Source organism: Alexandromys fortis, unplaced genomic scaffold (assembly GCF_014885135.2).
Source record: "Alexandromys fortis isolate MF-2015 unplaced genomic scaffold, M_Fortis_MF-2015_v1.1 scaffold_69, whole genome shotgun sequence".
Classification (NCBI taxonomy): Eukaryota; Metazoa; Chordata; class Mammalia; order Rodentia; family Cricetidae; genus Alexandromys; species Alexandromys fortis.
In genome coordinates, this window is record NW_026067951.1 from 3,113,972 (window position 1) to 3,126,985 (window position 13,014).

At 46.9% G+C, this 13,014-nt stretch overlaps 1 protein-coding gene and 1 long non-coding RNA gene across 4 annotated transcripts in view; one reads left to right on the forward strand and one right to left on the reverse strand.

Moving 5' to 3' along the window:
* The window catches only part of Camk1d (calcium/calmodulin dependent protein kinase ID), a 400,857-nt gene extending 399,243 nt beyond the window's left edge, over positions 1 to 1,614 (reverse strand). For all 3 annotated transcript variants that reach the window (XM_050150592.1, XM_050150593.1, XM_050150594.1), the window contains exon 1: positions 1,225 to 1,614. In XM_050150592.1, coding sequence (XP_050006549.1) covers positions 1,225 to 1,316 — 92 coding nt within the window. In that variant the 5' untranslated portion in view covers positions 1,317 to 1,614. The remainder of the gene's footprint in view (positions 1 to 1,224) is intronic.
* The window catches only part of LOC126506789 (uncharacterized), a 75,972-nt gene that overhangs the window by 21,256 nt on the left and 41,702 nt on the right, over positions 1 to 13,014 (forward strand). The window lies entirely within an intron of this gene.

The window sequence follows — 13,014 nt, forward strand, 5'->3', positions numbered from 1 at the left end:
ACTGCATGTGGGGATGGGGGCGGGGGTGGCCGAAGAGAAATCATGAGCAGTATTTAGCTGTGGAGCTCTGGGCTTAGAGCAGATTTGAAAATGGGGTCCTGGAAAAGCAAAACCAGTGCAGAAATAAGAAGGTTGAAACGACAGAAGGGAAGGAAAGAAAAGCACCCAGTCACACAGACATGCTCGGGAAACACCCCCCCCCCTTTTTCTCCTTATCATCAACACCTCCTGTAAACCCCAGCAAAACGCTCATTTCGTGCAGCACGTGTGTGACCGTATCAGTAGGAGAGATACTGATCAAAAACAGAAACTGATCAAGTTGTGTGTGGGGGGGGGGGGGGGGGTAACTTGAACTTCACACTCATCCGTCAGCGCTGAATTCTTTCTTTCACGGCCCTTTTACCTATCCGAGGCGCTTCAAAACAAAACAAAACCAACCCATGCGCAGGAAGGGAACTGCAGCTGTGCCGAGAGGCACATGTTCAGAGCACTGATGACACACACTTTTGATTATTTCTGCTTTCTTGAGATGTAACCGTCAAGCATGAGACTACGTAAAGCCGCGGAGAGAACCGCCTCTAAAAGACTCACTAACCCTCCTCCTACCCGGACATGCATCCCAGCGCGGCCGCTGACCCTATGTGAAATACACACTCTGATAAGACTCTGCCCACATGTCACTCTGAATACTGCGAAATTCTTCCCTCCCATCATCCTGAGGCCATTCAAAGTCTACCCTAAGCCTACTAGGTGCATATGTCAATTCCATAGGATTATATGATGTAAGGGCAGGACCAAAAGCTTCATTTCCTCGTGATCACTTTCGTCCACCCAGTGCGCCCATACATACGGTGAGTAAGCGCACACAGCCAGCGATCAACGAGATTTACCATACTCAGCCCACAGTCACGCGTGGGGAGAAAATCGGTGGAGGGCGGTGGTGGCAAGGGAAATGGAAAGTCGCTTGCCCGCGTGGGCTGTTCTCTGCGCGCCCAGAGCTCCCCTCCCCCGCCCAGAAGAGGTGTCACCCGTGGGCGCAGACCCACGCGGTGGACTCACGGAGGGTCCCCCGCAAGAACGGACCATGGAACAATGAGGATACAGCGACCAGTCAATTTCTGCCGCGGTGGTGGTGGTGGTGGAGGCGGCGGCAGCAGCAGCCACCGATGTAAAGCTGCCGCCACCGATACCACTTCCACCCTCTGGTCCCCAGCACCCACTTACGTTCCGAGGGTCTCCTTGAACTCGAAGATCTTCTTTATGTCTTCCGCTTGCTTTTTCCAGGAGGAACTGCTCTCGCCGTTCTCCCGGGCCATGGCAGACTAGCGCTGTGGGGCAGCCGGGGGTACGCTGGGGAGGAGGCGCCGGGGGCCCGGCGCGGGCGCAGGGGGATGCCGGGCGCGGGGATGCAGAGCCGGAGGATGCGGAGCGCACGGAGTCTCGGGCTGCCGCAGAGCTTCCTCTTCGGCAGTTTCCTCTTTCGCCTTGGCTGCTGCCGCCGCGGTCCCTCCCTGGCTCTAATTTCTGCTGCTCTTCGGCACAGACTTCCTGCCTCTGCCGCCGCCTGCCAGCCTGACTTTCTGCTACTTTCTTGCCTGGCTTCTGCTCCCTCCCCGCCGCCCGCCCCACTCCCCCAGCCCGCCTCCTCCCGCGGGCTCCCCGCCCTCCCAGTGCACCCGGCAGCCTCCCCCCCCCCACGCCTCCCGCGAGGCGGCCTTCGGGGATGTCCCTCTCCCCTCCCCAGGAGCGCCGTGCCCTGGGCGCCAAGGTGCTGCACTTGACCACGGGGCCACGCACGCTCCTGGGCCGTCCGCGCACTCCGAGTCCCCCAGCGGGAACGGGTAGGGGAACCCGGCAGGTGCAAGGCGCTGGAACGCGCGGGGGAGCCCTAGCCTTCGGGGAGCTTTATTATGAAGTCAAGGCTGGGGGCGCCCGGGTTTTCCCTCTTCAGGCAGGAGGGGGCGCCTCCGCGTGGCGCTCGGAAGCTCCCGGTTAGGTGGGGATGCGTGGTTTACAGATTCGGGGCGCCCAGGGCGGGGCGCCTTCGCACGCCCAGGAGCTGGTGGCCCAAGCCGGCTGTGCAGGAGGGCGGGTGGGGGCTGGTTGTCAAGGCAATGGGCGGTGGCGTGGATGGAGCCAGCCGTGGGCGGGCGTTGACTCCGGGTCCCAGCTTTGCCCAAGCCGGAGCTCCCAGAGCTAGGCAGTCTCCTCACGACTCCGCTGCTGGAGCTAATTCGCATTGCACCAAAATCGGTCTCAATTTCGGAACCGCTAAAGAGAGCCTCGGAGTGTACCGGATAGGCACTCCCAGGGTAGGCCAATCACAGCCTAGTGGTGGTCCCTTTAGAAGCAAAACTCTTGTAGATATTTGGCGGCCAAGTGGATGCGGGAGACCGTGGCTGTCCTGGCCCAGGACTGGAGTGATTGGACTGGCTAGTGTTTGAACCCTTCTGATTCGCTCTTTCTTGCTTTGCTCCTGACGCTCTGCTTCTGTAGCCAAAACCTAGTGATCCTGTGGAAAGGCAGCGTCCGGTGCCTTTCCTTACCGTCTTCCCCACACACCAGCATACCCCACAGATGGCTTTCTTAGTAGGTAGCAGAGGCAGAGAAACAAAGGATTTCCTCAGGCCTCTGATCTCCAGAACGAACTTTGACTTGCCCACCAGCTCCAGGTATCCACCTGTTAGAGAGAGAGCCGGCAGGGGTTCCTTGGTCCTGTGGTCTGCAGCTGGCAGGGACTACCAGATCGGAAAATTTAAGTTTTCTTTGTAGCCAGACTTCCCCTCCCTTAGGCCCGCTCTGCCGGGCTGAGTAAACAGCATGTCTCTTGATTAGGGACACCTGTCCCATTTTCCCAGGACTGTTCCAATTTGAGAGGGGGGAGGTGTGAATCTGCTTTCAGAAAAAAAAAAAAAAAAAAAAAAAAAAAAAAAAAAAAAAGACTCTTCCCCCATCGTCTCCCTTTTGGTTCTGACTGGCCAGAGGCTCTGCCTTCAAACTCTCTGGTGACCCAAGGAGGTCAGAAGACAACCCATCTATCCCTGGCATCTCGATGCTGTTGCCCAGCTTTCAGTGGCAGGTTGCTCAAGGCTCTTGAGGCTGAGAAGAGCAGAAAGGGGGACAATGGAGTGGTTGTATGATCATCATGCTAAGTGTCCTTACACAGGCCTAGCTGGTGTAGCTTACTACACACCCAGCTTGTGGGATAACACACACACGCACACTTGGGGGAACAGCCTATTGCTCCTAGGACCAAAATGAACAAAATATGAAATTAAATCTAGCACAAGACAAAATGATGCAATCAAGAGGAACAGTAAACACAAGATACAGAGGGTGCTGCCAACATCATATAGCAAACTGACTTACAGTCAACTTTTTTTTCCTAAGTAAAAGGAGCATATTCTAGAATAAAAAAATTCAACTCAGTAATTAGATAAGCCAGTAAGAATCGTTTATCTTCGAGAATTATTTACTTAAGTAATGGTGTCTGTAGTACTTCTAGACAAGGGGCAGCACTGTGGGTCTGTTTCACCACCATTACCACACGCATGAGTAATGGGTCACACTGTGATGTTATGACTGGCTTCGAGGTCACTAGGCCATAGGAATTTTGCAGCTCCATTATAACCTCATGGGACTAACCTCAGAATGTCATTATGCCTACATGAGTAGGCTTGCTGTTACAAACCCAGAAAAGAACCTGTGATCTCAATGTCTAAAGAAAGAGAATTAAGGAACCTCTCTCAAAGATGGAGCCATCCCCACAGTCCACAGCATAGGGCATCCCCTCCGACAAGAGCTGTATGCAGGGGTCTCCAGGGTGGAACGCAGAAGCCAATCCGAGCACAACTGCACCTGCCCCTTGCCCCTTCTTAGCTGCTTCCTTTCTCCTGCTCCCTCTTCCTCCCCCTCTTCCTCTGTTCAACCAAAAAAAGATAATTTCACAGGAGCAATAAAAGCACAAGGACCTGGGCTATGGCTCAGTCGATGTGAGGAGCTGAGTTGGAGCTCCAGAATCCAGGTGAGGTTTTGGTTTTAGGTTTTGTACTGTTTGGAGTTGTTGGTTTGGTTTTGATTGTTTTCAATAGTAATAATAACAATGATAAACCAGGTGTAGTGGCAAACACGTGCAATCCCAAGTGGATCCTGGGGGTACAACAGCCAACCAAACAGTCAGCCTAGCCTACTTGGCGATTTCTAGGCTTGTAAGAGCTGATTAATAATAATAATAATAATAATAATTGAAGTGGATAGTCCATGAGGAGTGACACCAGAGGTTGTCCTTTGCCCTCTACATGCACATGCATGCACATGATCACATGAACACATACACACGCATGTACACACAGACACACACACACATGGACACACACACACACACACCAAGGCATGCCTTTTCCTATCAGGCTGCACAAGCTCCTTGAGAGCAAGGCTCATGGTATTCCCGCCATTGCATGTGCTACCAACATTAACTCACAGTAACTTATACATGGTTACTGCTCCATGAAGGAATGCTAAGTGGGTAAAGAAGTAGACCGAAGCCCACTATTGAATACTTGTTTTGCTGGCAGCAATACTGTGAAGGAGCTTGCTTACTTGTCCAAACTCTAAACGATGCTGGTTCATTGGTAAAAAGCTATTTCCATCTGGACTAGATTCCTGAGGGCGGGGGAGGGGATAACTTTTTAATAGAGAGCTGGCAAAATCACCCCCAGAAGATCCAGCGGCTTGTAGACAGTGGGACTGCCAAAGGCACATCCGTTTGGGCTGTATTCTTTTCATTTCTCCCTTACCAGATGCCATGTAAAATAAACAAAAGCTCTTGATCCTGGAAAGAGCAATTAAAAATCAAACCTTCCATCCCTCAAGAATGCTTCCGGGACTGGAGAGATGAGATGGCTCATTGGTTAAGAGCGCCAACTGCTCTTCCGGAGAACTAGGGTTCAATTCCCAGGACCCACATGATGGCTTACAACCATCTGTAACTCCAGTCCTGGGGAGTCTGACTCCCTCATCTGGCCTCTGTAGGTACTGAATGCATGTAGTACACAGACATACATAGAAGAAAAGCAACCATTTATATAACTTTTTTAAAAATAAAAAAAGGAAAAAGAATATTTCAGCCTCATCCCTGTAAACACCACAGTTCTATTTACTGCAGGATCAGACTCTCCTCCAACATAGCTGGCTGTTCCTTCCTGCTCATCACATTTTTCTAGCTGAAGAACTGGCAGCTGCCAGTCTCTTCCTGCATTTTGTCCCTAAGTGTATTTTCAATAAACTAGTCTAAAGCCAGCAGGTGTTAGTCACTCAACAACTCTATTTCAGAAAGTTTTGTCAGGGGGTTAGAGAGATGACTTAGTGATTAAGAGCACTGGCTACTCTTCCAGAGGACCTGGGTTCAATTTCCAGCACCTGAATGGCAGGCCATGATTGTAACTCCAATCCCAAGGGATCTGGCACCCTCACACAGACATGCATGCAGACAAAAACACCAAAACATGATGGAGGTGGGTCTTGTATCTTATCTGTTGATTTCATTGGTTAACAATAAAGAAACTGCCTCGGCCCTCATAGGACAGAAAATTAGGTAGGCGGAGTAGACAGAGGAGAATGCTGGGAAAAAGAAGCTGAGTGAGTGAGTCGCCATGATGCTCCCACTCCAGACAGACGCAGGTTAAGATCCTCTCTGGTAAGCCAGCTCATGGGCTACACAGAATATTAGAAATGGGTTAGAACAATATGTAAGAGCTAGCCAATAAGAAACTGGACCTAGCCGGGCCAGGCAGTGTTTGAAAGAATACAGTTTCCGTGTAATTATTTCTGGGTATAAACTAGCCATGCGGGCGGCCGGGTGCCGGGGACGCAGCCCTGCCACTCCTAATTTCAACAAAAACACAAAAAAATAAAATAAAGAACAAATCTTCAAAAAATGTTTTGACAGATATTTGGATTACTAAGACCTGGGTTCTGCTATAGTCGGAATGGTGAAGGTACTGTTTTAAAGCCGTGGTCCCTGGTGTGATATTACAGAGAGGAGTGGAACCTTAGAGAGGTGAGACTTAACAAACATGCTTTAGGTCTTGGAGGTAAAATTTTGAAGAAAAATGCGGAATTCAGGTCTCTTCTTCTATCAAAGGCTAGTGGTTTTAACTTAACACAATGCTTCTTAACTCAAGGCCAGAGCAGGCAGTGAGATAAACAACTGTGAGCCTTTTGTCTTCATAGATTCTGTAGTATAACTGTTTATCATTTCGTGGTTTGGGAGCTTTGCTTTTCCTTGGTCTGTTTATTATTTGCATGGTGTTTTGGGTTTTTTTGTTTTGTTTTGTTTGGAGTTTTTTTGTTGTTTGGTTGTATGTTGGTTGGTTGGTTGGTTGGTTGATTGGTTTTGTTTTGGCTTGGTTTTTGGTGCTGGAGATGGAAACCAATGCCCCTCAAGTGCCAAACACCTACCACTGAGCTACACCCTTGACCCATTTGGTATTTGTTATAGTAATGGGATGATGAGTAACACAGGTTCAAAGTCTTTATAGTTTCTTAAAGCCCTTAACGTTTGTTTAGTTAAAGATCTCAAGGAAAAGGCATTTTAATGACCCATCATTAAAGGGTTACTAATTTTACACTCATAAACTCTTTCCAGCTAACCCCCTGTTTATATGACCCAGGCTGTGTACTGAGAAAATGGCATTGGAGAAATAAAGACTGTGCTATCTAAAACAGTTGCACAGATTAAGTTTGAAAATTGCTAAATTACCTCTCTTCAGACTATTGCACTTAACATGATAAGCCAGCTCGGCAAGCTGGATAAGGGAAAGAACTAGAACCCAGGCGGTGATGGCAGACGCCTGTAGTCCCAGCACTCGGAAGACAGAGGCAGGCGAATCTCTGTGAGTTCAAGGCCAGCCTGGTCTCCATAGAAAGTTTCAAGACAGCCAGGGCTGATACACAGAGAAACTCTGTCTTAAAAAAACAAACAAACAAACAAAAAGCAAAGAAAAAAGAAACCAGAAATGAAGTCCAAGTCCCAGGTCTTCCATATACTTGAGTGTAACTCAGAACAGTGTGTAAACAGGTCAATGGCACATTAACTAGATGTAGATGATTTTTAGGCCACCTTAATCAGTGCAGTTTTTCATATGCTGAATACCACAGTACTATTATTTTATCTTTGAAAATACAGTAAGTTTTGGGGTTTTGTTGTTGTTGTTGTTGCTGCTGTTGTTTGTTTTGTTTTGCCTAAAAATGCCTTAATCAGAGGCTGGCAAGTGGCTCAGCAGTTAAGAGCATCCACTGCTCTTGCAAAGGACCCAGATTCATTCCCCACACCCACCTGGAGGCTCACAGCCACCCATAACTCAGTTCCAGGGGATCAGAGGCCTCTTCTGACCACTGCAGGTACCAGGCCTACGTGTGGTCACAGATATACATGCAGGCGACACACCCATACATAAAAATAAATACAATTTTTTAAATCAGGAGCATGGGGATCATGGGAAAGGGTAGAAGGAGAGGGGAGAGGAAGGGAGGGGAGCGGAGAAAAATATATAGCTCAATAAAAACAATTTAAAAAAGAAAAAGAAATACAAATTTTTGAAGGATGAAGGGTAGAACACTTGACTGGCATATATAAGGCTGGAGAGGGAAAAAAGAAAGGCGGGAGGAAGAGACCAAATAAAACAAAAATATATGGATGACCAATACCGAGATGTCCTAATAAGAATTAACTTATCTCCAAAGAAATACTTAAGTTTTCTTTTAAAAGTCAATTCACGTGTATTATGAAGATATGCAATTGCATTTCTATATTCATATCTATATACATTGTTGTATATACCTAATAAAAAGAAAAGTCTGTATATACAATAATATAAAACAAAAGTCTGTTGCAGACTTTTCTTTTTATTAGGTATTATTACTGAGCTGTAACCTGTCACCCAGACACAGAGCAAGCAAGATGTGACTGCCTCGCTAAAAAAGGTACCAAGCCGTGTGGCTCACACAGACAAGTACTATGGGCTAATATAAGTTATATGAGTTGATAAGAAGCCTGAGCTAATAGGCCAATCAGTTTATAATTAATGTAGGCCTCTGTGTGTTTATTTGGGACTAAAAGGCTGTGGGACCTGGTGGGACAGAAACCTCAGTCAACAATAACCCCAGTTTCTTTTTAGCTACTTAAAACAATGTTTTTTTAGATTTAGTTTATGTGTGTGAGTATTTGCTTGTATGTGTGTATGGGTTCCACATTTGTGCCTGGTGCCTTCCAAGGTCGGAAGAGGGTGTCAGAGCCCCTGGAACTGTTTCTATGCTGGGAATCGAAGATGTGTTCTCTGGAAGAGCAGCCAGTGCTTTCAACCACTAAGCTCATTATTTAATATTTTTAAGATAGCTTTCACTAAGTTTCTCAGGCTGGCCTTGAACTTGCAGACTGCCTGCCTCAGCTTCTTCAATAGTTGGATTACAGGACTGCACCCCCAGGCCCAGCCCTTTTACAGATTTTCTAAAGCCCATGTCTAATGACAGATGGTGACCCGGGCTAGAGATGGGAACTTAGTTGTGCCTTACTTACGTAGCATGCATAGAGCCCTGGGTTTGATCCCTAGCACCACAAACATAAAGTAAATAATAGAATTTCAAAAATGTACCTGTAATTATAAAATAAAATTGGGCTGAGTAGCTGCTCAGCTGGTAAAGTGCTGACCATGTGAGCATTAGGATCTGAGTTTAATTCCCCCAGAATGCACATGAAAAATAAGCCACATAAATATGGAATGTGCACAGAGAATCTGGATTGTGTATATTATTGTGTTTTCTTTTTTGACTGGAGAGAAACATTTGATCCTGGTGACTGCTAAGAAAGGTATCTTGATTTCAAAATATGGGTTTAAGGATTTGTCCCTTTGGGAGAAAAAATTCTGCTTTTGTCTCCACAGAAGATGAGGAGAACCTGTAGAATCATTTCAGACTAATATGGTTTGATGGACCAAGACCCCTAGAAGGTCACTGTGAACACCCCCAAAAATACTTCACCCAACTAACAGCAGGAAGCAGTTTGGAGAGAACTATGCTCAAATTCCTTAGATGATTGCTGAAGGTTGTGGGGTTAGGGAGCAGCTTGGGGAGGCTGTTGGATTTGTACCATCAGCCACAGCCAACAGGTATGATGGATCCCAGTCAGGAATCCACCAGTGCTGACGCTGGTGGGCCTGGATAGTCTCGCACGGCCATACTTTCTTTCCATTGATTGGGCTATGGGACATCCAGTCATTCTCATTAATTAGGGACACAATAATGTTACTGGTATGTGGAACTTACCTGGAAGTTTGTGTTTTCAGACCGTTGGCTGTGCAGAATTCTACCATGTTTAATGGCACAGCAAAATGGAATGAGTACCTTGCAGTTAAATTGGAGCCAAAATAAGACTTCTCACACAGCTGTCCGTAACTAATCATACCTTGAATGATTCCGCCCTTAACTGCTCTTGAGTTTCATGTCATTTAAGCAGCTGTTGGAAGAACAAGACGACTGCCAGTGTGGTCCAGGTTCCAGACTTGGTACCTACCAGCTGGTGCTGAGCCGTCCCTGCTGAGACTTTAGGATCACTGTGGCTGTGGTGGCCGCTATTGTCATCCCATGGTGTACAGGCGGTGTGGTACAGTATGTAAAATGAGAAAATATTCTTTAAATGAAAAAATCTTTTAAGGAGAAAAACATAGGAAAGAGAGAATACATAGGTCAAAATCAAAATAAGATTACTATATCTCCAGAGATATATTTTTTAATCCAACCCTTTCCCCCAGTTTCTTTTTTCTTTCTTCATTTTTTAATTTTTTATTTTTTTATTGATTCTTTGTGGATTTCACATCATGCATCCCAATCCCATTCATCACCCTATCCCTTAGTATCCGCCCTCTGCCCTTGCAACCTCCTCCCAAAATAAAAGATAATAAGATTTAAAGGAGGAAAGCTCTCATTATGGAAGCTGTAATGTGACTTAGTGAGTCACACAGTATACTTTTTCATCCATACATCTTTACTTGTAAGTGTTTGTAGCAATGACTCATTGGTCTGGTTCAAGACCTCTGGCCTCTGCTACAGCATCCATACTGGGTCCTCAGTGGGACTCCTCTTGGATATCCTGTTGTCCTAAGTCATGGAGATCCTGAAGCTTTGGGTCTGCATGAACGGCCCCTTCACATGCTCCAGCAGTTCACAGATGGGGTGGATATTGGGGTGGTACAACTCAGAGCCCTGGTTCTGGGTCTAGGTGGTAGCTGGGTTGGTCAGCCCATCAGCTTTCCAGAACTGCTCTTACCCCCCCCCACACACACACACCCGACATACAGCTAGCTCACCCAATGCAGCAGGCAGCAAGGGGCAGGGCCAATTCTCCTGCTCTTATGGCCCAGAAGGCCAGTCACCCACACCACCAGGGCCAGCTCTACTGTGCTTCCCAGGTAAGGTGCAGGTGCAGAGCTTGCTCTCCCGAGTGTTGTAGCTGGTGAGGGACAGTGTTGTTTGTTTGTTTGTTTCTTTCTTTCTTTCTTTCTTTCTTTCTTTCTTCCTTCCTTCCTTCCTTCCTTCTTTCCTTCCTTCTTTCCTTTTCTTTCTATTTTTCTAACCACAAGAGACTTTTAAATAAACACAGTCCCTTGGGTATTTTCAGAAAGGACATTATCCTGTGTCTGTGTGCCCTAGTCCCAACTCTCTCCCAGGTGTGCATTTTGCTTCTTCTACTGACTGACACTGAGACACTGTCTTGTCAGTACACATTAGAGTTAAGAGTCTATTCTTAACAACTCAATGAAGTGCATTTAGCAATACACATAAATCTGGCTTTGGAATTAAAGACAGTGAATAGGCTGCTACTGCTCATGTAGAGAGCTAGCCCTAAGAAATGGAACTCCCCTTGCTATCTACCTGGAATTAAAGTTTACCTCATGGGCTTCAGACTCTGAGAATCTTATTTGTTCATAAGAATTCTTATATTTGGGGCTTTGGTGTATGCACGTGCACGCGTGTGCATGCGTGTGTGTGTGTTCATATGTGGGCACACATATGTGTATGCATACATATGTGCTTGTGGAGCCATGAGTTTAATATCTGGTGTATTCCTAAACAGTCTCAACCTTATTTTGTGTGTGTGTATGTGTGTGTGTGTGTTTTGTTTTTATCTATGTGTGTCTGTGTGACTCCGTGCCATGTGTACTGGTTCCTGAGACTGCCAAAGAGAGGACTGGTCCACTGGAGCGAGCTGCAGGCAGTTCTGAGATGCCCAATATGGGTGCTGGGGACAGATCCCAGATCTTCAGGAGAGCAGCAGGTGCTTTTAACCACTGAGCCATCTCCTTAGCCCCTCCGCTTTATTTTTTGAGACAAGATCTCTTACTGAACCCTAAACTCACTGTTTGGTCGAAAGTGAGACCCCAGCCCCTTGACACCCCTATATCCAAGAAGTCTGGGAGGTTTGAGTGAAAGTGTCACCCCAGCCTTTGGCACCCATCCTTGGAGCGCCAATGGAGCAGGAATGGAGCAGGAAGCTCCCTTTCAAGCCCCCTCCCCTGGGAGTTGCCTTAGTATAGATTCGACCTGGGGAAAGCCCGCCAAGCGATGACCTCTCCCCAGGGAGGGTCAGGACCACTCCCACATGCTATTTAGGCTGCTGCCCCCAGAAAGGGAGCACGTGGTCTCCCGGTTTCCCGTGGTCTCCCCTGCTCTCTTTCCCTCACCGTGCTTACCTGAGCCACCTGGGAGCGCTGCATTAAACATGGGTATCTTTTTTTAATTTATTTATTTCTTTATTAATTAATTAAAGATTTCTGTCTCTTCCCCACCGCCGCCTCCCCTTTCCCTCCCCCTCCCCCAATCAAGTCCCCCTCCCTCGTCAGCCCAAAGAGCAATCAGGGTTCCCTGCCCTGTGGGAAGTCCAAGGACCACCCACCTCCATCCAGGTCTAGTAAGGTGAGCATCCAAACTGCCTAGGCTCCCACAAAACCAATAGGTGCAGTAGGATCAAAAACCCATTGCCATTGTTCTTGGGGTCTCAGTAGTCCTCATTGTCCGCTATGTTCAGTGAGTCCGGTTTTAACCCAGGCTTTTTCAGATCCAGGCCAGCTGGCCTTGGTGAGTTCCCGATAGAACACCCCCATTGTCTCAGTGTGTGGGTGCCCCCCTCGCGGTCCTGAGTTCCTTGCTCGTGCTCTCTCTCCTTCTGCTCCTGATTTGGACCTTGAGATTTCAGTCCGGTGCTCCAATGTGGGTCTCTGTCTCTGTCTCCTTTCATCGCCTGATGAAGGTTAATATTCAGGAGGATGCCTATATGTTTTTCTTTGGGTTCTCCTTCTTATTTAGCTTCTCTAAGAACCCGAATTATAGGCTCAATGTCCTTTATTTATGGCTAGAAACCAAATATGAGTGAGTACATCAAACATGGGTATCTTTTATTCAGTCTAATTTGGTCTGGTTGGAATTATTTGCATCGGTGGAGAGGCTCGTCTTCAGGACAGAAATCAAAAAAAGCTACGGAGAAACCCTGTCTCGAAAATAAAAAAAAAAAAAAAAAAGAAATATTCCTAACACTCATGTTTCTGCTAGACTGGCTGGCCAGCAAGCTACAGAGATGCTTCTGTCCCTTGTCCTCCTGTACTGGGGTTACAGATATGCCACCACACAGGGCTGGGGATCTGACCTGAAGATCCCTCAATTAAAAAAAAATCACTTTAAAAATAAAATCCATATAGTCATCTACATAAAGAAAATTTTTTATTATCCAAGCCCATATTTTCATTTTTTTTTCCGCTTTATTTTGTAAGAAGAGCTGGGCTTAAACAACAACTAGGGACTTTATATTTATTTTATTGGTTTTTCAAAACAGGGTTTCTCTGTGTAGCCCTACCTGTCCTGGAACTCAGAGGTCTACCTGCCTCTGCCTCCCAAGAGCTAGGGTTAAAGGCATGCATCACCACACCCACCTCACTAAGGACTTTTAAAAGCACTTTTGAAGTTTTC